The sequence below is a fragment of the Pezoporus wallicus genome, unplaced genomic scaffold, assembly GCF_028554395.1.
Source record: "Pezoporus wallicus isolate ANWC-B61680 ecotype Strahan unplaced genomic scaffold, APGP_CSIRO_Pwel_v1 contig_6428, whole genome shotgun sequence".
Taxonomy (NCBI): Eukaryota; Metazoa; Chordata; class Aves; order Psittaciformes; family Psittacidae; genus Pezoporus; species Pezoporus wallicus.
Window position 1 is genome coordinate 2,990,549 of NW_026639269.1, and position 24,070 is coordinate 3,014,618.

General features: G+C 40.7%; 1 protein-coding gene across 9 annotated transcripts in view; it reads right to left on the bottom strand.

Moving 5' to 3' along the window:
• DST (dystonin) overlaps positions 1–24,070 on the bottom strand; it is a 296,528-nt gene that overhangs the window by 156,389 nt on the left and 116,069 nt on the right. For all 9 annotated transcript variants that reach the window (XM_057414085.1, XM_057414090.1, XM_057414089.1 and 6 more), the window contains one exon: positions 8,192–8,358. In XM_057414085.1, the coding sequence (XP_057270068.1) occupies positions 8,192–8,358 (167 nt within the window). The remainder of the gene's footprint in view (positions 1–8,191; positions 8,359–24,070) is intronic.

The following is a 24,070-nucleotide window of genomic DNA, read 5'->3' on the forward strand; positions in this document are numbered from 1 at the left end:
TAAAGCCATTACCCCTTGTCTTATCCCTACATGCCCTTGTAAGAAGTCTCTCTCCAGCCTTTTTGCAGGTCTTCCCCTTAGGTACTGGAAGCTGCTCTAAGGTCCCCCTGGAGCCTTTTTGCTCCAGGCTGAACAAGCCCAACTCTCTCAGCCTGTCTTCACAGCAGAGGTGCTCCAGCCCCCGATCACCTTCATGGTCCTTCTCTGGACTAATTCCAATAGGTCCATGTCCCTCTTGTGTTGGGACCCCAGAGCTGGATGCAGTACTGCAGGTGGGGTCTCACAAGAACAGAGTAGAGGGGCAGGATCTCCTCCTTCGATCTGCTGGTCACGCTCCTCTTGATGCAGCCCAGCATACAGTTGGCTTTCTGGGCTGCAAGTACACACTGCTGGCTCATGTTCATTTTCCCATCGACAAACACCCCGAAGTCCTTCTCTGCAGGGCTGCTCTGAATTTCTTCCCCTCCCAACCTGTAGTTGTGCTTGGGATTGCCCCAACCCAGGAGCAGGACCTTGCACTTGGCCTTCCTGAACTTGACAAGGTTTGCATGGGCCCATTTCTCAAGCCTGTCAAGGTCTCTCTGTATGGGACTGTTGGCTTTCATTCAGCTGCTGCTTTGCAGTAGGATCCAGCAAAATATACACAAGGATCATTTTAAGTCCAGATCTGAAATTCATCAACCCAACTGCCTGGAAGTCTTCCATCTAATACCTACTAAGACTAACCACCACACAAGGTGTTAATATTGCAGGCCTGCTTCCACTTCCATTTTGATACAGTCTTCACTAAGATACATCAAAGAATTTTTCGGAGTGCATTCGATTAAACTGCAGCTGAGGTTATGTGCTATTTCTAAACCCATTAGTTACATGTATATGCATACTCAGGCAAATTACATTAAAGACATGTCTGCTTATCAATATTTTTAATCACCCTAAATGCTGTTTATCTTTTCCCAAATTGTCAATTCTCAATGTCAAGTTTGTTTCTTCTACATAACAAATACTGTTGGAAATAGTAACTACCATGCTTCTGAACAATGAGGCAGGTGGGAAGCTGGGGGTAATGCAACCCCACTCACATTTTCTTTTTGTTAAAGCTCGGTAACAATAAATTATGAGTCACAAAACAGCAAGCTGAAACTAGCAAACCCAGCTAATCTCTTTACTTAAAACATATCCCCTAGCATTTTAAGGCTTGACACTGTGTAATATTTAGTTTCTTTCTCATTCATTCCCCCAGGGTGTTCCAACATGTTACTGCAAATTGAGGCATCGCTATCCCTCCCCTTAAGGAATGTGTTCATGTCAGTACCTGATCAGGTGCAACACGTTTTAATATTGGAGGGATGCCACATGCACTGCAGCCAGGAGCTTAGTGTTCAATTAACTATATATATACAGCAAATCGTTCTGAGTAAGGTTGAAACAGCTTGTTCTAAACTAGAACAGTTATTTAGCAGGCAGGAATCTAGCTTGTTGCACTCCAAAAAACATCCACTTATTAATCCTGACAGTGCACGGAGTTATGAAAGTAATAGTTTAAAAGAAAAGCACTGTAACCCTGCAAAATTTGTCTCTCTCACTCTGTCTAGCATTTATGGAGCTGTCATGCTGCTGTTGCCTTGGGGACATGTTCTTTGCTGCAGCTTCTATTCCTCCCACATGAAGCACCCAGTGTACATACACTCTTTGTGTCCTTCCTTCGCTGTTAGCCTCTGTTCCTCTTTTGTTTGGGAATAGTAAAACCATTTTCTCCTCACTCTCTCTGTAAACCATATACAACTTAAAAACTGCAGGCATCATTAAGGTCTTGCACAAAGTTTACCAGTAGAAAAGGCTGCTTTGGATCAGATCCCCACATTTCTTTAACAGTATAGTAAAAAAACTTTTTCTTCAAACTTGTGCTCAAAATGCATCCCTTTGAAGACTCACACCACTTCCCCTCTCTGTAGCACTTCTAACACTTACCATTCTTGTTAAGTAGTGCCAAAATTTTAGACAACCGTCTGCATGTGGTCTTGGCAAGCCTTGGTATAGCATTACACAAAATAACCTTGTTTGTTTTCTTGTCTCAAACCCTTCATGTGTAAACTACAGTCCTCCTTGCTTGTCGGACTGCTGCCTGACCTAAACACAGTTTATCCACTTTTTTCCTAACCATTCTGAATGGTTGCTGAAATTCACCAGAAGTCCAGGTATAACTGGACATGTCTATGCTGAAAGTTGACAAAAGGTCAGACCATGTGCCCATGACTTTCTAATTGCTAGTCCTTCCCATTGCAGCGCCATGGCCCATTGCAACCCACACCCTCCCAGGCAACACATAAGCCCAGTTCAGGGGGCAGCATTGACCCAGGACAGCTTTCAAGGCTTCATTTACTAGAACAGACCTAACACTTGAGACTAGACCTTAAAAAACAGCTTTATCTGGAAACTGAGCCTGCAGTGCTTCCTGAACAGACACTGTTTTTCACCACACAAGCACCACTGGGGCTACTCATTAAATGCTATTATCTAGTTACACAGGAACATACTGCTCTTGCTGGAATTCCTTTTGTAAATGCTAAAAGCAAAATTACCTCTCTATTACTAACAACTGTAAGAATACAAAAATAAAATGTGGAAAGGAGTGCACACATTTTTTACCAAAAGCATCTGTTTGACTTTAATTTTATTTTATATCTTCCATACTTCACCTTTTTTCTTTAGAAGGTAAAATGAGCTGGTCAGAAAACGTCTGTTTTCTGAGTATCAGTAGCCACTGTCCTTAAAAAGTGTCTATAGATGCCATTTAACTGTAAATCTTCCAGCTATTATTTTTGCTATGTCTTAAATTTTATTTGCAGACACTTTTTCACTGAAATTGCCTGCAGTCCTTATGTACCAACTGCTCAGGGCAGTCTGAGGTCAAAAATATAAGCAATTTGTTACTTTGAGATAACTTTTTATTTGAATTTGTTTAGTTTTAAAATAAATGTATCTGCAAAGTATAACATAGATCTATAATTCTGATTACTAGCTCCAATCTGACATACGAATCCTGATGAAAGAGGAGTGGCCTTCATTCTCTAGAGATATCAACTGTTTGTATATATTTTAATAATGGGATGCAGTCTTTTCCTTGGGCAAAAGGCACATACATAAGAAAATGAGAACACAAATGAAGAGCATTTACCTAAAACACAGTCTAGTGACTAGAAATACATAAAGTGGTAAGAGCTGCAAGATGAAGACCCCAGTGTGCAGGCAGCAGTATCTCCTGGAAAATCTGGGCATTACACGCTGCTTAAAGTCAGCATCCAACTCTGAAGTTTGTCTTACAGGGTTTTGTTACATATATGATATGATGGTATGAAAGAAACATCACGTACTTTTGAAACTGCCTGAAGTCAGATCCCTTCCAACACAACATATTGAAGCAAATAACACACGTCTTCAATGAAAAATTAAATTATAAAAGGCAAATTACATAATAGATGACATACAGCATGTTCTAGAATATCCTGGGCACACCTGTAGCTTTTGCTAATGGCCTGATCACAGATCTGAAGAAACATGTAGAGGTTCAAAAAACAGTCTGAAAGTTGATACACTTAAATAAAATCGTACAATTAACAAACCTTGTAATGTTTAGTATTAAAACTGACTTTTAAATTTATAATTTTATTTGGTCTTTCTATGTAAGAATAAATATTTGCACAGAATAACAGCAAAATCCAGGGCCTGCAATGGAGCCCCCTGAGGCAATTTTTGAGATCAGTGTGGAGACCCATTTGTTTCCCAGGGATTTAACCATGTATAGGATGTTTTAAAATAGAAGCTTTATATGCTTTTCAAAAGTTCATCCAAGTAATCCCTAATCTTACCCTATAAACACAGACCACTGGAAACCATTGAAAACATAAGCAACCTTCTCACATAAGACCAAATTACATTCGCCTAAATTTGGAGGGTGAAAAAAAAAAGAAGAAAGAAGAAAGAAATTCTATATGGAGCTAAGTACCTCAAATAGAGTAATTTTTTCCTCTCATTTCTATCATTAATAAAATTACTTTCCTTGATCTAAAAAACACTGCAGTATTACTGGAAACTCATTCATATTCTTAAGAGAAGTAATAAAGAAAGTGACTGCAGGCCCTTGCAAAATGCCCTGACAACCTAACCCTTGTTGCTCAAGAGGAAAGTAAACAAATCATAGAATCATAGAATGGTTAGGGTTGGAAAGGACCTTTAGATCATCTAGTTCCAACCCCCCTGCCATGGGCAGGGACACTTCACGTTAAATCATACCACCCAAGGCCTTGTCCGTGCATCTGCTCAGGAGACTGACTTGAGTGCATGTGATCCTGCATCCCAAGGCTTGGCGCTGGCAGCAGAGGGCTGCCAGTCCAGCTGTGGGTGCACGCAGGGCTGGGAGTTGGGGAGGAACCTGGCTCACTCACACCACACACCAGCTCGCTGATCTCCACAGAGATGCTGCAGATGATGCTCCTACTGTTAGTCATGCCAGGGAAATGTTGGCCTTGTCCTGCTTCTCCCACACACTTTTGGGGGAGCAGGGAGCGTGGTAAATCCATGCCCTCTTCCTGCAGTTCTGCATCATAATCTTAGCTGGCTTGCACCAAAACGTGCTGGCATCCGCTGCCTGGACAAGGAGAAAATAAATGGAGACCACTACCGTCAGCCCAGATGAAACAATTTTGACCTGCCATTAAGAGCAGGTGAGGTCTCAGCCCTGCTGACGGGAGAAGCTCCCTGCCAGCTGTCAACTGATCACTGGTGTGTACTTAAAATTTAGAAAGATTGCTTATGCCTGGAAAGGAAGTAATTATAACCTGCCACTCCAGCCCTGTCACCTAGAACTGGACACTGACATCTCCCTGCCTCACAGATGACCAATTGTAGGGATCATGCTGGACACATGTGGATTGTGTTCTCAGTGGCACATCCCAGAAAAGGCCTCTCAGCCATGGTGTCAGGGCTACAAGCACCAGGTTTGCCTGTCTGTGCTCAGGTTCACCTCAGAGACAGCGTAGCTCCTGTGCTCCAAGAGCTGCTGAGGCTCTTGCCTCTGCCCCCCAGCTGAGCTATTGCCCCTGCAGCAGTGCAGCCTACCTGTGACCCGCCTGTCAGGCCCATCACCCAGAGAAGTGCCAATGCCTGGGGCAGAGACTGAGGCTGGGGCTGCCTCAGTGCCCCCCATTGCCCTGCTCCTGGCTGGGGTGGTTTGATGGTCCTGGCTGCCAGGCCCTGCCCTGACAGACCCTCCATGGGGAGCCCCCACTGCTGTGCCCTGACATGGGTACACGTGTACCCTCTTATCCAGCATACAGCTTACTGCCGCTCACTACAACTGCAATTCTAGATACCATGAACACTCCTGGGTACTTCTGAGCCTTATGATTATTACTGTCATAGCACTAAATGTCATCGCCCTAAAATTAGGTCTGGGCACACTTAAATCCCTTCCAGGCCTGGAAGTCACATCCTTACTCGCAGAGAGAGGATATTCCTCCTGGCTCAGGGTGCATCATGGTTCTGTAAAGAGACATATCTCCAGGGAGCGTGGCATAACTGGTGTGAGACAGGCTGCCACACTGCACCACAACTGATGGATGTGTACCCATGGACATGCTTCATGTTCACAGCACCACAGTCCAATCCCACCACCCATGCAGACACATCTGGTCATCCACCCGGTGAAGCGCATCAGCCTGCAGCACCCACAGGACCCCCAGCCTAGCTCCTGAAACCACCTGTGTTCCACGCACTGGGAGCTACTAAAATGGACAAACAGAGCATACGAAGAATGACTGCCAGAAATAAGCACATTCTCTTAGCGTTTAGCCTACTTACTGCTCAGTACACAAACCAAACTTTAAAAGAGCTCTCTGGAGTAAAACACTGTAGTTAAAAATATCAGATGACTGTTTGGGAAGACCATTCCTATCTTGTGAGCAATAGCTGGAAATTATCATTTCCGTTTTAGTGCTACAAAATGGCAAAAGAAACACAGAAGCTCACTGAAATCAGCGGAAGAGTCTCACTGGTTTAACAAGCAAGATGGAGTCCAGAAATCTGTTACCTCTCCCAGCAAAAAGACACCAGATAATGATGGCAAACATTCCTGGGAAGCACATGGGATCCTTAGGTGGAGAAGCTATGCACAGGAAGAGGATAAGCTAAATCTAAACTGGCACAGAAGCACACAAAATGGGTACTCTGCTCCTCAGCTGTTGAATCATTTGCTTTGTGCAACGCACTCCTGTCAAAGGTGCCTGTGCTACCCCACTGAAACACTGTGAATGAAGCTCACAGAGCACTGCCAGAAGCACTGCTCCAGCAAAGCAGCTGCAGGTACTTAGTCATATCCCAAGGCATTAACATTCACACAGCCAGGGGACAGAACTCAAGTTTTGCATTATTTATTAACTGAGCTGTACCACAACTACTAGTTGCTGAGCTGAAAAGCGTACACTGCTGTATGGAAGTAGCATACAGTCTGAAGATGCTCTGGAAACTATTTTCCATTATTCCATCTCATTAAGCTCCTTCCTTTTTTTCCTCCCATCTCTCTGTATCTTTCACACTGTTTATTTTTTCAGATACTTGCCTGTGCTATGTTCATTCTTTTGGCTGCTCTGTCCTGAAGTAAAACAGCCTAGCCTTCTGCCAGCTATTTCCCTTTGTCTTGCCAATGTTACTAAAAGAAGACTGTCTTGCTGGCATGCACCTCCTCCCTTACTGACTACCCAGAACAGAAGCACAGCCAGAAAAAAGACCTCATTGATCCAGATGCAGCTCCATTTTATCACGCACTGCCACAGCTAACTTCTCTGGGACTCAGAACACTGTATATTATACTTGCAGCCTCTCTACACAGTGTGTGAGGAAAAGGCTGCAGCTGCATCTGCTTGACTCATCTCCCATTCTACTTTTGTGCCCTACTCCCCACACCGCATGTATGTTGGCTCTGTCTAGTCTTCTTTCTACAGTGAGCCAAGTGGTCCCACAAGAGGAGATCCAAGAATAGAATAATCCATTTCAGGGCCTATTCCCTGGAGCTGCATGAAAACACCAAATCTGCCTTACTTGGAACTTCAGAATGTGGCATACTTCAGTATTTTACAAAGAAGTCATAAACTCTCAAACTTCTTTATGATAAGCCCCAGGGCATACAGCACAAACTAAATGTGCTGTAATAAGACCCAGAAAGTTGAAAGCCTTGCACAAGACACAGGACAAATCAGCACACACTGATTAGCCCAGCAGCCAGAATGCACCCCTATGTGGTTCTCTAAGATACAAACCCCCTTACTCAATTCAGGAACCAAAAATGTACAAAACAAGAGAGATGTCACCAACCAAGAGGAAACACTGAGCACAGTGACGATCTTAAATCTTCCTCCTCTGATGGTGCTTTGATGCCAGTCAGCTTTGTCAAGAGAGACCTGTTCTCACTTAGAATCCAGAACTAGAAAACCTTTCCCATCAGTAGACATTTTTAACTGTATTTCAACTGAACATACTGTATCCTTTAGCTTCTAGCCATAGCCACCAGTGGTTCTACCAATGCCTGTTCAACTTCGTAAGAGTTTGGTCACAAAAGCATACAGCAACACAATTCCCTTCTCAAACGGAACATTCAAGCCAGCTGGTACCATTTCCATAAGAATACCCTGGAGATGCAGGAGATGCATCTCAGAGTAGGCCTGTGCTCCCAGCAGAAACACTGAAGAAGCTCTAGGTTCCAGGGAGCCATAAAAGCCATGGGAGCCATGTAAAGCCATACAGAGAAGAATACAGAGAGCTTAAGCATATCTCAGATCATGCTGTAGTTGACAGCTTTCGCCAGCAGTGCAGTTTTGGACTTTACCCTGCCTATTGTTAAAGGTAACCATGACAAAAAGGGACTGTGGAGAAGACTGAACCCTAGGGACATTCTTCTCAGCAGCTTGGAGATGTCCCATGGGGGATGTGCAGGATTCATGGAGATGCTTCTTTGAGGAAGGAAGGACACACAAGCGCTAACAGGCATCCTTTGGCTGCAAAGAGCAGTGGCAGTCCAGGAACAGCCAGTGCCATCTCCACAACTGCAGTGCTATTACAGGGATAAAAATACAGAGCCCTCTTTCTATGTACATTAAAATTCTGTAATGAACATTTTCCAAGAGAAGAGATTACTCACCTGTATTTATGAATGATGGCATTAAACAATCTTCCATCGCGCCAGCAGGTAGTGAAATTTTCACAATGTATTCCAGCATAACCCTCAGTTGTTTGCTGCGACCACAGGAGCAGTCTCTCTTTAGCAGACATGTCCTCTGACTCTCCAGTAACATGGATATCAGATATCTAAAATACAGTTAATGCAAACATTACAGTTACACTTAACCCATAATAATATTTAAAACATTGCAGAAAACCACTCTGTGTTACTGAAAAATTTCCTGATACCTGCAAACATGAATATGATGATTATTTATCATCTTACATAAATAATGTACTGTATTAATATTCTTTCATGTCCTATCCTTATGCACTCTTAGTGTCTCCAATGAAATACAAAAATCTTAGCTTCTTCACAGTTTTCTTCAGTTAGCCAGTTTTCAGCCTCCTAATTTCTGGCAACAATATACCACTACTACATCATGAAAAATATCTTATGTTGGTAATGCCTATAATAATCTCTTTCATGTATGACACCTATTATACATAAATTGTATATAATCATATATAAAATACAATGGTTTATATGTATATAGTTTTATATGTATATATTATGCTTATGTAATACCCATATTTATATTATGTATACTTTATATAGCTACAATGCTCATCTCAGATTAATTTCTAATATTTGTTAGTCTGGAATTCAGTAACACAACAGTCATTTACAGTGAAAACCGATAACGGTTTTAGGACAAAATTTTCTGAGAAGCATTTACGAGTGACTGAAAGATTAGAAATAAAAATTTTGCCTTAAAGAAGGTTTGGTTTTGTATTATCTAAATATTCTCAACTTTATGATAGGGAAAGCAGGATAGTACTGGGAACTTTACATACAAATACTACTTTCTAGTACCTTAAATTCTCCCCTAAGGAAATTCAGTCAAATTGCTTAGAATATGCATAAATATGAAGTAGATATTTCCCTAATTTTCACATGTATTCTTTGCACTTCATGTTATAGACACTGTACTCAATGTAAATGTGAACTGCAAGGCAGACCTAAAAGAAAACATGCCTTGATAAAGTGCTATTGCATGCTGTCTTTCCTGTAAGTGACCACCTTTTACCACTTACTCAAACAACAATAGATAATATAATGTTATTACACAGAACACTAAGAACCCAGGTACCATGAGGCACACACACTGTATAAGGACCATAGCTCAGACACTACAAAAATCAGACAGAGGTGCTTAGACAGAGGCGCTTGGGCAGAGGCAAGAGGACTTGAGACAACGCCAAGGTTTGTGGGTGGGTAACAAACACCCCCATAAGCCCACCTGGAAGAGGCTTCATCACACAAGCCTACACCTAGCACTGCAGGGAGACACAGGCTTCCTCCAGCTCTGGAGCCATGCTGAGGCGAGGGATCAGTGGAGGTTTGCCCACAAATAACTTTGGGCATGAGGTAGGTGCTCCAGTTAGCTGCAGAAGAGGCTTAACTTGAGCTGTGCCAATTTCAGCAATCCTGCTCTACTGTAAACCAGGGAGCTTCATTCATGAGATCAAGTGGGACAGTCATAATGATGCCTCCTGAGCTGGAAATCTCTGCACACAAGGTATCTTCTGTCTGGGCTATTGCTGGGAGACTTCAGACAGGCTAGGATGGAAATTACGGGATCTTCTCACATTAGAAACACACAAAACACAGTGCCAGGAACAGAAATTTAACTTTTCTACCAATACTGCTATGTCAATGCCTGACAGGAGGTGGTGTGAAGCACTAAGAAGCAGGGACTAAAGGAAGTGCTTTACAAAAGCCTTTAGTTATGCTTTAGTAAAGCAATGTAGCTACCTCTGTGCTTGCTGCAATTTCTGTTTAACCAGCTGTAATACTTTCAGGGGAGATAAGCATTTATAGCTATACAGTAAATTGTAAGTAAATTTAATACAGGAAACAAATTATTTTTTATGCAAGTATCCACAAAATCACAAGTTGTGAAAGCAGGTCTTCACATCACAGACATCGTATCTGCTGGCTTTTCCTTTCCCTTTAGGTAAGGGAAAAATACATGCAACAGAGCTAGAAAGCAAAATCTTTTTAACTGTTCAACTAGCCCATAAACAACCTCTGAAGATCTGACAGCATTTTTTTGCATCCTTTTTGTCTCCAGCTTCAACACTAAACAGTTTTAGGAAAGATCAAACAGAAAAAGGAAAGAAAGAAAAGGAAAGACAAAAAGAAAAAACCCTCCATTTTTGTTTAAAATACTGAAGGGAACACATGAACATCCTTGTCTCTAAATTGGAGAGACATCAATTTGATAGGTGGACCACTTGGTGGATAAAGAACTGGCTGGATGGCTGCACGCAAAGAGCTGTGGTCAATGGCTCAACGTCCAGCTGGAGACCAGTAACGAGTGGTGTCCCTCAGGGATTGGTGTTGGGACCGGTCTTGCTTAACATCTTTGTCACTGACATGGACAGTGGGATTGAGTGCGCCCTCAGCAAGTTTGCTGATGACACCAAGCTGTGTGGTTCGGTTGATACGCTGGAGGGAAGGAATGCCATTCAGAGGGACCTCAACACGCTTGTGAGGTGGGCTGATGCCAACCTCATGAAGTTTAACCATGCCAAGTGCAAGGTCCTACACCTGGGTCGGAGCAATCCCAGGCACAGCTACACGCTGGCCAGAGAAGAGATTCAGAGCAGCCCTGCAGAGAAGGACTTGGGGGGTTGGTTGATGAGAAAATGAACATGAGCCAGCTTCAGTGTGCGCTCACAGCCCAGAAAGCCAACCGTATCCTGGGCTGCATCAAAAGGAGCGTGACCAGCAGGTCGAAGGAGGTGATCCTGCCCCTCTACTCTGCTCTCGGGAGACCTCACTTGGAGTATTGTGTGCAGTTCTGGTGTCCTCAACATAAAAAGGACATGGAACTGTTGGAACAAGTCCAGAGGAGGGCCACGAGGATGATCAGGGGGCTGGAGTACCTCCCGTATGAAGACGGGCTGAGAAAGATGGGGCTGTTCAGCCTGGAGAAGAGAAGGCTGCATGGAGACCCCATAGCAGCCTTCCAATATCGGAAGGGGGCCTATAGGGATGCTGGGGAGGGACTCTTCATTAGGGACTGCAGTGATAGGACAAGGGGTAACGAGCTCAAACTTAAACAGGGGAAGTTTAGACTGGATATAAGGAAGAAGTTCTGTACTGTAAGGGTGGTAAGGCACTGGAATGGGTTGCCCAAGGAAGTTGTGAATGCTCCATCCCTGGCGGTGTTCACGTCCGGTGGCATGGTTTAATGTGAGGTGTCCCTGCCCATGGCAGGGGGGCTGGAACTAGATGATCTTAAGGTCCTTTCCAACCCTAACTATTCTATGATTCTATAAATCACACAAAATACAGATGGTATGAGTCCTGCATGTGAAGACAACAGGGAATCCAATGTTGTGAAAGACCAAATCAAAATCACTGTGAAAATTTTCTCGTAAAGTTCCAGGGAACTCATCCATAGTATAAGACTTCCTTTGTGTGGGTTACCTTTATTCTTTGGTATTTCAAAGCAAGAAAGGAAACTAAATATTTTTTCAGTAGCTTTAGTTTTTAGTCATCACAGAACAACCAAACCACAATATAAATGAAGTCAACCATCTACCACTTATCCGGACAGCGCTTCTGAAAGAGATGGTGTCATCTGGAAGTGACAGATGTCTTAACAGAAAAAAAACGAAACCCTTGTATTCTTTCCCCCATCCCTTTCAGAAAGTCCTGTGTGTGTAATCCTTAAATATCACATTTTTTCATGTATTCCAGCACAAGTGAGCTAACACTGTAATTTGCTAATAGCCATTCCTTACTGCTAAGTTCAAACCTCCAGCCTCCTTTACAGCTGACTGGCGAGCTGTGTACATTTCAGACTGCAGAGAGTGCAAACACAGCATATTTGAGGGCACATTAGGTTCCACATTAGGTTCCTCTGGAAACAACTGGTTTCAGACATCAAGGCAACTTCTGAAGGTCATACTTTTATCTGTTGTTACATATAAACAACATTTGTAGCTATGGAGACAAATACAAGGAGAAGGCTTCTCACTCTGAAAGTGACCACTAGGCTCACAGTCCACATTTTGGGTAGCTAAACCATGAATTTAGCTCACTACAACAGGTTTTCAATCCAAAATCTTCCAAGTACCAGTTGGCATCCCAACTAGCCATCTGAATGACTAGGAATAGATTAGGCTGAGTTCACAAACTAAAAGTGCTTTTCACTTATGGAGGTAGCCCATTTCAATACTGGTTAATGAACTCTAACATTAGCCTGAGACCTGAAACAGCCTGAGCTGTTCTCTAAATAAAGTGTTTCAGATTCCAAAGCTAAGATTTCAGACTTCTTCATAAACACTGTATTAATATTTTTAAAGTATAAAAATACACCAAGGGAAACGGTGAGTCAAAGAGCTATATTTTATTACACTTACAAGCTCTGCTTTGCAAGATGCCCTATTAACTTGGAACTAGCCCCACAAAGTAAGGTGTCAGAGAAAAAAAGAACACATCTTGCCTTTGACAGACACATAAGGAGAGTATAGATACTCATCTACCAGCTACACATTATCGTTAATATTTGTAACACCATTTGCCACAGTAAAGGAAAAGAACTACTAAATCAGGAATACCAGAACAGAAAATAAGTGGCCATCAGATCTACTCTTCAAATTTTGTCCTTCAAAGCAAGTTTGTGTGAACCTTTCATTCTTACATCCCCCAAGCCTACCATTTACCCACTAGAAGCTGTTACTAAAAGGATATTTGTTCCTTTAAGCATGCAAAAAAATACTGAGTTTGCATGAATTTGAACAGTTGTTTGCTAGACATCCTGTGCAAATTATCTCAAAGCCTGTGAATTCCAAGTTATGCAAGAAAAAGTGACAAAGGTTATTCTTTGCACAGCCCCTGTATTTCAGGATCAAAGTCTTAACTGGCACTAAATACTCTTTCTTCTTTCTAACTTGGAGAACTAGTTCATCCCTACAACTTCAAGTGTTTTTTCTCTGCTTGTAAGTTCTCTCTGCTTCACACAGTACAGAAAATCCATACACCTCAAAGCCTCATGCTCTTTGCTTGCACTGATTTCAGTGATGCAGTTTTGAGTACAGGCTGACAGGGTTGGACTTGCTCAGCCTGGAGAAGAGAAGTCTCTGGCGAGAACTTAGGGCAGCTTCCCGTACCTAAAGGGGGCCTACAAGACAGCTGGAGAAGGACTTTTCAGAAGGGCATGTAGTGACAGGACAGTGGGTAATGTCTTTAAGCTGACAGAAGGTAGATTTAGATTAGATATTAGGAAGAAGTTCTTTACTGAGAGGGTGGCAAGGTACTGGCACAGGTTGCCCAGAGAAGCTGTGGCTGCCCCATCCCTGGCAGTGTTCAAGGCCAGGTTGGACAGGACTTTGAGAATCTGGTCTAGCGGAAGGTGTCCCTGCCCATGGCAGGTGTTTGGAAATAGATAATCTTTAAGGTCCCTTCCAACCCAAACTATTCCATGATTCTGTGATTCTATGAACAAAAAGAATAGTTCAGCTTTGGACAACACCCTTCAAAAAATACTGGATCAGCTGAAGCAGACAGAAAGAGAAAAACAAAAATGACAAAGATCTAAAAACTTATGACCTCTTAGGAGAGACTTAAAAATTGGGCTTTTTTTTTTTTAAGTCTGAAGTACGGAAAACTAAGGGGGAGATGTGCCAACAGTCTTCAAATATGTAAAACACTTTTGCAAAACAAGTTATTAAATCAGCTCTCCTCGGAATAAGAAAAGAACTAATGAGTTTAAAATGAGCATATGTGTTTTCAGCTCAACTCACTTTTTAATATAAAAGACAAATAAACACCAGAATAATTACTCGGGAAGTATGTGAAACCACTAATAAGGCAGACCAAGAAGAACAAGTATTAGTCAAGAATGGTTTTCTTTAAGTTATCTTGCCTTCAGGTGCAGAGGTGACCTAGATGACATGTCCAGAACCCTTCCAGCCCAGTTTTGTAGTTCCATTAATGATTAAAAATCTCCTTCATTCACCAGCATTTAAGGTGGATTGCACCTGCTTCTTTTGAGTATTACAAGGAAGTAAACAATGCAAATAAAGCATAATTCCAGACTCCTGCACCTTTGCCCAGCAAATCACATTCCAGAAGACCAGCTGTACTACATAAACAGGTAAAATACACGAGTATATGATGGAAGGCATAGTTGGAATGTGTCTTGCTATCTTACAACTATTTACAATTATAACTGCAGTAATAAACAGATGATTACCTAGCCATAAGTATTCTACTGAATATGCTGATCATAATTTACATCTTTTTATTTAAAAGCAACTATATTGCCTTTAACCTTACTCAAATACATGCGTTTTCTTCTTTCACGTTATCAGTAATACTGTAGATGAGAAGAAATCCACTGTGTCAAACACTATGTAGATGGATAGCAAAAAAATACCTGAGGAACTTGAAGCCAAGACAACAGTTGAGTACTGGAAGTAGATGAGTGATGCTGTTTAGATACCAGGCATTTTTTTCTAAAAAACGTTTACATCCATAAACCAGACTGGAAACTACCACAAATTAGACTGGAAGAATAATGACAATGATTGATAATGTGATACACGTAAGCCATTGGTTTTGACACAAGCTGACAATCACCAAAAACTGGTGGTAATGCCAGATGGTAGCTATTGTTTGCTTGCATTGAATGGAAAACCTGGGTTGTTTCAACACATCAATATCACAGTGGCACTATTCTCTGCAGGGAAACCAAGATTACAGCCTTGACTTTACTCTACCTGCACTGTGCTAAAACATCACTCAGAAGGGGAGTTGCTTCAGGAAGCCTGTTTCAGTCCTGATTCACTTCTTGACCTTAATGTAAACTGCCATCTGCTCTAGAACTGAACTGAAAACTAGATATTTCAGCAACTTGGTTTTCATATCATTAAGCAGTGCTTTATTGATGATAGCGGCACAAGTCTCAGTGCTGATGTAAGAGCTCAGTAGAAGTCTCTTTTTCTTCCCTCTTCTGCCTGTGGTAACAAGAGGTATATGCCTTGCTGGAGTAATAACTGCAGCAATATTAGATGATGATTATGCAGGCAAAAGCAGCCACACTTGGCTAAACAAACAAGCTTCATACTCTCTTACTTGGTAATGACGTTTTGTTCAATTCAAAGAACATCCCTAAGCTGTTCCTGAATTCCAGTTAAGATTAAGAGGGCAAAGATCTCCATGTGTATTAGGAGGTTATTTGTACTAGTATGTATCTGTATTTAAAAACTAAGCTCAGGAATAGTGTAATTTTGATTCCTGTTACTACAGTAAATTCTATAAACAACAGAAGTGTATTTAGCTCTTTCCCGGAAAGAGTACCTTTGGCATACGCCTGTTGCCTCTGATCACTCCCCTCAAAGCTCAGATGTCCCTGTTGAACAAGGGGGAATCAGCTTTTGACAGGATACTCATATCAGCAGCATTTGACCCGCGTTTACAGACCTCGGTTGCGGTGAAGATAAGTGAGGCAGAACTGCTAATGTGGACTGAATTGGTATGCATGCATTAACGACAGACAAAAATTTGCTTTCCTTCAGATAGTCTGCAAGTAAGCTTGTACTCTGTTTTCTTTTGTTGTAAAAGGAAAGTAAGTGTACCCTCAGAGGAAGATGGAATTTCAATAATTAATATTAATAGGTCACCCAGACAGTTTAGGAGGAAATATCTTTTTTAAAAAGTCTAGAGCATTATTAACATGATTTATGCTCACTTCTATTTTAAGCTGCCTACATATTTCTATGATTCTTCAGTTCCTATTGGCCATAACTGAAACGAATTAGAAAAATTCCTTCCCTTGATACAAAGCCCAAAGGAATTACAAGACCATCAAGAGTTGATAATAAAACTTACTGCAGATACTGAACATGAACTTAAACAACTCCCTAAAATTCACTCCACCTTCTAGAGCCATTTTAACATGAAAACCTCTTAAATAACTTAGGAACCAAATAAAACTACAGACAACAAACCAGCACAAGGATGCAGCAATAATACTGAAGTACAGAGGTATTACACAACCTGTGAAAACAACCAAGTAATATATTCTGTCCTTCAACTACCTGTTAGTATCACAGCATGGGTAAAGGGCTTATAAAGCAAAGGGAAGACACTTTTGTGACAGAAAATATATTATTCCAATACTTATTCTGACCTAACTTTCAAAGATAATGTACTGTGCCAAAATATTTACCTTGCTCCTGTTTGGAGGAGTCCTAAATAACGTCTTTTCTTTTGGCAACTGGGAAAGCAGAGCATCAGCAGAATAAAACCTCTTTTGTTCAAGCAGTGGATCACTTTTGCTTTCAGAAATAAAGTGATGCAACTTTGCAGATTTATCACTTTCTGGGACATCAATTATTTTGCAAGAAGTTACGTTTAATCCAGTTTCTTCATGGTTTTTGCCTAAAAAGTGGATAGCAGAATCCAAGCTGGCTGCTTTTCCATAACAAAGACCACTAGATTTCTTTAGGAATGCTAATTCTCTCCTGTTGCCATCCTCCAAATACTTCTTTTTCCTTGTACAGCTTTTCTCTGAATTCCTCTTGTCTTGCTCCTTTAACCATGTCTCTGTTTCATCAGTCTTGGCGAGCCTCTGATCATCACCATGAAAACTGTCCCCACAAAGAGAATCACTCTTTGTTGCACCCAGTAAAACTTTTGCTTTTACAAAAGCCAAAGGGTCTCTACTCACGGGCAGAGTATTACCAGCCACTGTTACTCTCCCAGGGAAGGAATCAGCCAATCCCACACCCTTGGGATAAATCTCGATGTTTTCTGAAAACCCCACTTCATATTGGCTTTTTTCTTCTTTTTCATTAACCTGGATTGAATCTGGTCCCTCCTCGGCTGATTTCTTTCTCCTTTTCCTTCTGAAATATTTTCTTCCAGGGGAATGTTTAGCTGGACTTAAGGGAGCTTTGGCAGGATCTAAACACTGTTCTTCCTTTTCAGCCCTCACACATCCACAGACATTCCCCATTTGGCTTTCAGTAACTTACAGTTGCACAGTCTCATTCGTTCCAGTATATTTACATACACTTAAATCCTCCTCAGAAAGTTAAGAACCACCGTTCGCGCTGTAATTTCTTCCAGGCTGCCCGTCCATCTTCCTCAGTTCGTAGCCATTTTGCTTATGAGAAATGCACACGCAATAAACTTTGTGGCATACTGCCCAGGCAGGGCCTGTGTCTGATTAGACACTGTGGCTTATTTCTGGCCACCAATCCTCTTAAATAAACATCACTGCTCCAGCGTTGGGCTGTAATGCTGATGGCCTTTCACAGAGATGACATAGCACTTATGAGCAATAGAAAATTCTCGCATGCATTTTAACTTCCTGTTTCATATAGTAACTTGAACAAGATAAAGTAGAAAAATATACAGGAACCTTTGAAACTATTAGCTACACTCCAAATCCAAAAGCAAGCAGCACAGCAAATAGCAGGGATTTAGTCAGGAGATTTGGTTTGCACTTCAGATGTTTTTATTACGTATCCAATCATCCACAGAAAGGAAGATTAAAGAGAAGGATCAGAGATTGCTCTGACAGCTTGTTAGGAGTCAAATTTTTGTATGTGGAGTTTTCATAGCAGCTGATGTGATTTTTCACCAATTTGCCAGCTATAAATAACCTGCTGTTTTACTACTGTCGTACAAGCCTAACAGCTTACTCAGGGCAGTGGCGCTGTATACTGGGGGCTGGATCTGACATGGCCCCTTCTTAATGAGCAGAAAAGCACATTAAAAATAAAACAGTCTCTGTAAATGACATCGCTGTGTTTGTATAAACAAACGGCTTTTATGCCTGAAAATGCACCTCTCTTTCCTCTCTCATCAGAAAAGATGATTCAGGATTTTGCAGTGCAACGGACCAAGACTGATATAATTTCACACAGATATAGCTTCCGTTTTAACAACACTTCTAGTAACAATAACATACGGTTACATAGATCACAGGTTAATATTAAAATATTAAATTATGTACTCCTATAAAAAAAAACCTATCTTGATAAAGCAGAAATTATGTAAAATGCTAAAAAGTATCCAGCATTCCAATGAACAATTGCAAGTTTTCATGCTACATTAACTGACCTATGGAAAAACGTATTAAAGACCATTGGTAAATATTAGCTAGGAATAAATGTATTCCAAATATATCTCTGCAGATTATTAGCAGTATTTGTGCTTTTCTATCTTCCTAGAAATAGGTATTTTGGGTACTTAATAACCAATTTAACAATACTAACCAGCTGCTCCTGAGTGAAAAGGCTATCTCCTCTCTATCAAGAATTCTTTCTGCTGTTCCTTGTTTTTCCATGAAGCAAAAAGTAACTTTACAGTCACTTTAACTTTCTAAGTCACTTATGCTCTTGAACCAAAGAAAAGATCAAGGACAAAAGAACTGACAGATGGTACTTGTATGAGTTGTGAGCGCTTTTTATATAAAGAATCCTATGCAAAATCATATTCCATGTTAAGGGAAGATGACAAATGAAAGTGTGCATAACTAAAGACAAAATGACCACTAACTGAAAATCTGTAACATCGCAACTTTGTTCTTTGCAAGGGAAGAGACGGACATAACAGGATTAAACAGGATATTCAGAAAGGGGAAATTGAACTTTTGTCTAAACCTGTCTACTAAACCAAAGAAATACGATGTTCTAAAGCATCAGAAGAGACTACCGCTGAAGTCTATGAGAACCACCACAACATAGCAAAGACCTGAGCACATCAGTGACTGAGTCGGACATCTAACTAGACCAGAATGGAAGCTCAGTGCTGGCTGAAGCCAAAGATCCAGATGATCAAAGCTATTAAAAATACACTATCATTGGTTGTTGTGGGGTTTTTGGTTGGTTTGTTTGGTTTTGTTTTTTTAAATGGAAAACCCAAATGTACAAACTTCTACCCACCAATGCTTTAAAGCTTTAAAAGGACATTAGTGAAAGCCTTTTCTGGTCGCATAAACCCTTAGGAAGTGTAACATGAATAAAGGATTAGATCAACACTTGTCTGCAATTTGATCTGCCTTAGAGGCTACTTAATCACAAATAAGAGGTTAACATTCAGACATAGCAAACAAAAATTGAGCCATGAAGTAGCTCATACAGACTTGTACAGGTCTGCATTCAACCACAGATTTCTGCAATTTAGCAATCATATCTGTGAAATGCATTATGTTCTTAACATGGGACAGCTGTATTACACATTATACTGGCAATGTTGTCAAATATCTGCGTATCTCTGAGTCTGGAAACCACTGAGACCATTCATCCTTTGTACACTGAACACTGCTAATTTATGCTCTATCATTTGTTTCCTGTAGTTAGCAAATGTTGTAAGGGAAAGGTTAATCCACTTTGCCAATGAAACCATGCCTGATATCTTTTATCAGAAGCCTACCAGGAATGCATTTCAGGTAATTTTGGATCTAAGATCCCTTCCCCCTCTTCTTTAGTTTATGCAACACAGCAAAAGCAATGGAGCATTTAGTATAAAGGGGACGTGTCATTTCATGGTACTAAAACAGCATACCAGATAACCAGCAAGCATTTTGTTGTACAGCCCATAGGTCACATGCAAAATGACAGAGATAAACATAAGCCAAAGAGAAAGTGAAAATTTAAGCAGCTCAAGATAGAGAACAAGTTAAAAAATAAATCCTTTCCAGCACAAACAAAGGGTTATATTCAGAGCTGTTTGAGCTGTGGACTGGCAACCACTCCTCAAAATCTGAAAGCACTGGTCAGCTTTCAGGTACCACTGAGCTACCAGAAACCATAACCTTGAATGGGAGAGGCTTTATACCCAGTGACATGGCTTACAAAACCAGGAATTTGCTCCTTGTTAGTGGTTTTATGGGCTTAAGGACAAAAAGAATCGAGCGGATGAGCAAAGTGCTCATAAAGCTGATCCTGCTACAGATATCCCACTATTTGTAGAGATAAAATCTAAATACAACTCCACAATGAGCCTTAATGCCTCTGATCCTTGATGTGGTTCAGAAGAGACCCAGAAATTCCAAGAACTCCATACTCATTTTCTTACCTGAGAGACAGCATTTTTTTCTTGAATTGCTGAAGAATTCTAGAAGACATAACTAAGAGTTCAGCTGAGGGATAAAATACAGGAAGAGTATACCCCACTAAATGCTGAACGATAGGTCTGCTGCCATGGCTACTGAAATTGCAGCTCCCAGGTGCAATACAGTTTATCCTATGACCACTTATAGCCAGAGATTAATTAGACAACTGGCAACATAGCTCCATCTTTATATCTCTGAGATCAGACCTTGAACTGTTCTAGCTATTTTAAAGCAGAGGCACATTAAACTTCAACCCTTGGGCTCCAAGGCTACAGTCTTCACAACCAACACATCTAATTACTACCCTTGTTCCAGGTTTGGAGACCTAACTGCAGTAAGGGTTATCAGGAACTTGAGAAATGGCTGGGTAGCTGCCCTTTACCTCAGACAAGTCATCTACAAACAAATCCACCCTTCCTACTTTTTTGCCCAACACAGGTAAAAGGTTAACTACTGATCTGCTGAACCAAATGAACAGTCTATAGACTGCTTTGGGGCAGACTGACAAAGAATGAATTTTGTTCACTAGTTTATGGGAAGTCAGCAGCAAAAAAAAAAAAAAGAAAAGTATTTGCTGGTTGACAGGAGAAATGTGAAGAGGTTACATGTGTCCCAAGGAAGCCTGAGAGACAGCACCCATCTGGCCAGAGAGATATAACTGTACTGTAACATCCAGACAAAAACGTTACTGACTGGAGCCTGAGAAAGCAGCACCTTGAAAAGAGGCTTGACAGCAGGGAGCTTGGGAGAGTGGAAGGAAAAGCTGGCAGTTCCTGAGTTGCAAAATGATGATGAAACTGAAATGGAAAAAGTCACTGAGTCATGACTTAGAAGCTCCAAACATTTCTGCAGGTCTAAGTTCACAAAGGCCTAATTTTGGAGGCCTGAAAATTTAAAGTTGCAGTTTTTGCTTTGTTTTGTCATGCTTTTTTTTAACCAACTGCAAATTATTCTGAATATTTGACACTTGTTAAATTAAAGAATGATTGCAGTGGGTAGAAAAGAAGCAATCACCAACTTTCACACAAATTATCCTCCTAAAATTGTGGTTACTATTCTGCTTTCATTTATAGCTGCTTATCTCCAGTTTCATCAGTGGAAATATACTGGGTGTTGAAGAACGAGTCCATTCAAGTATTAATTTGGATATTTATACATACAGCCTATAATTATACAGAATACTGTCATCTGATTTAGCATGTTCTACAGGTGCCAGGAAAATAACTGACATTAGTTATTGCATTAAGAAAATGAATTTTTAAAAGCTGCATGTTATTAAAAGCATGTGAAATGTACACACTGAAAGCCTGCCTAAATCCTAATAACATACATGTCTCGGAGATTTTCAGTACCCACAGGACAGATTATTTTCTAGTAACTCAACAAACTACTGGATTTCCCATTCCACCTTTCTGTGTCTTATATGTAATTACTTTGAACACAGAAGAATTTCTGGACTTGTGCAAATGCGAAAGTCAGTGGTATAATTCAGAACAATATTTATATTTATTTACTCATGGGTAAAAAAGTCACAAAGCCTTTACCATCTCTAGGCATAATTCAGATGCAAGAGAAACGTAATCCTCAAAGGTATATCATCTTTCATTTTTGTTCATCATGTCTTTTCCCTAAAATATTCCTAAATTCCTTCCAGTACTCAGAAGGATTTTCTGTTTTGAGGAAATATTATCATTCAGATAAGTGTTATGATTCAGAGAAGCAAGCAGCCATAAGCAACAGCCAAAAAAAATACCTGGCATCTTGACTACCTCCAAGGTTGCACTGTTATTAGAATAGACATAAATGATGGAGCAGAGGCAGTAGCATCACCCAGGAAACTTCTCCTTATACTCACTATGAAATTAACTACTTCTGCAAATGCTGGGAAAATTTAAAGAATAGTTCAGATTAAGACACCCTAACATATGTGTCTACATGTTTAAATGCTGGCTAGGTCTTGAAGAGACCATCTTTTCCAGTGGAGGCAGGATTTAGTTTCATATATATGGGTTTCTAGAGCTCTTTGAAATATTCAGCTATATGCCAACTGGCCTCCAGCTGCAGGTCTGGAAGAGCATAGGTCTCTCATACATCTGGTGTCTCATCAAAGAACTCCACATGCATGTGCTGGATAGTCTAGCACACCTCAGATGTTACTCAGACGCCATCTGTCTTTATGACACTAAATCAAACACCCTGGAGAGATAGTTAGTAAAATCGATGCATCAACAGCAATGTTTCACACCCTGAAGTAGATACACAAGAAGAAAGTCAACTGACTAGAATTCAAAACTATCTGAGATATCTACATGCAGATAGCATATATCCCACAGGACCTAAGGAAGCTTCCTTCTCACTGCATATGCTACTGGATATGATGTGTAATCTCAGATCACACTAAGTACTTATGCTAGACAGCTGAACAATTCAGCAGGTGCTCTATGGTTCTACTGCAAGTGATGTGATTTGCTCCACCAGCCTCACCCACTGTATTGGCTAGGCCTCAAATCTGTTGCTAAATATCTTTACCAACATTTAAATTGCAGTTTATCCTGCCTGATCTGTGTCTTCTCAGATAATAGTGGGCTTCCCATATGACCTATGTCATATTTCTCATACTTACATGGATGTCTCATAAATTTCCAACAACAGAGATGTTTATGTTTAGTAAAATGAATGAGTCTCTAGTAGCTGGTTAGTTGACTCACCCTCTAGGCTACATTGGCTCTGTAGACTAAACCTTTATCATTCAGATTATCAGATTATAGGGACAATTTAAACACAGTGCATATAAACACGGCTCCCCATAAGCATCTGGATTTAGGTGTCTTAATTTCAAACTGAATCTCATCATAACTTTACCAATATCTACAGGATTACTCCAGGCATAAACACAGTTGTTATCATGAAGCTTTTCATCCCTTTGTGAAGACTGCTGTTAGTTTTCTCTGTTCAGATTTTTCCCTCATTCATAATCTAAGTGAAGCAAAAAAAAATGTGTGAAGTGTATGCACAGTCTTTGGAAGTGCATTAAACAGTCTGAATCCAAATTTGCCATATACAGGTGTCAATGAGACCAAGTCGCCGTATACTTCAAAAGAAGTGGCATACAAGCAAATGCCAGGCTAGCACAGATTAGCACAGAGGGTGTCTCTTAGATCACTTTAAAAATCCCTTTTGCATTCAGTGCAGGTACTGCAGACATTAATAGCAAAAAAGACAATTTTTTTTTAAAAATCCTGTTCTTCAGTTATTTCATGTTTATTGATAAGGCTTATTATTTAGTACAAGAACCACTACTTGTGGAAACATTTCTTTACTGAGAGGGTGCTCAAAGACTGGAACAGACTGCCTAGAGAGGCGGTCTATGTCCCAAACCTGTCAGTGTTTAAGAGGCATTTGAACAATGCACTTAACAACATACTTTAGCTTTTGGTCAGTCCTGAATTGCTCAGGCAGTTGCACAAGATGACTGTTGTAGGCCCCTTCCACCTGAAATATTCTGTTCTGTTCTGGTAGATCTGCACTGTACTCGTAGATATTTAGTTACTAGAGGTCAGGACAGAGTTAAGTAAGTTTGCTTCAGCTACAATTTAAATGCTTCAAAAGATTTCATATGGAGCTGGCTACCTGAGAGCGGAAAATCCTTGTTGCACCATATCACCTAATTAGTTACAGTTATATAAATGTTTTTCCTTCTTTTACAACTA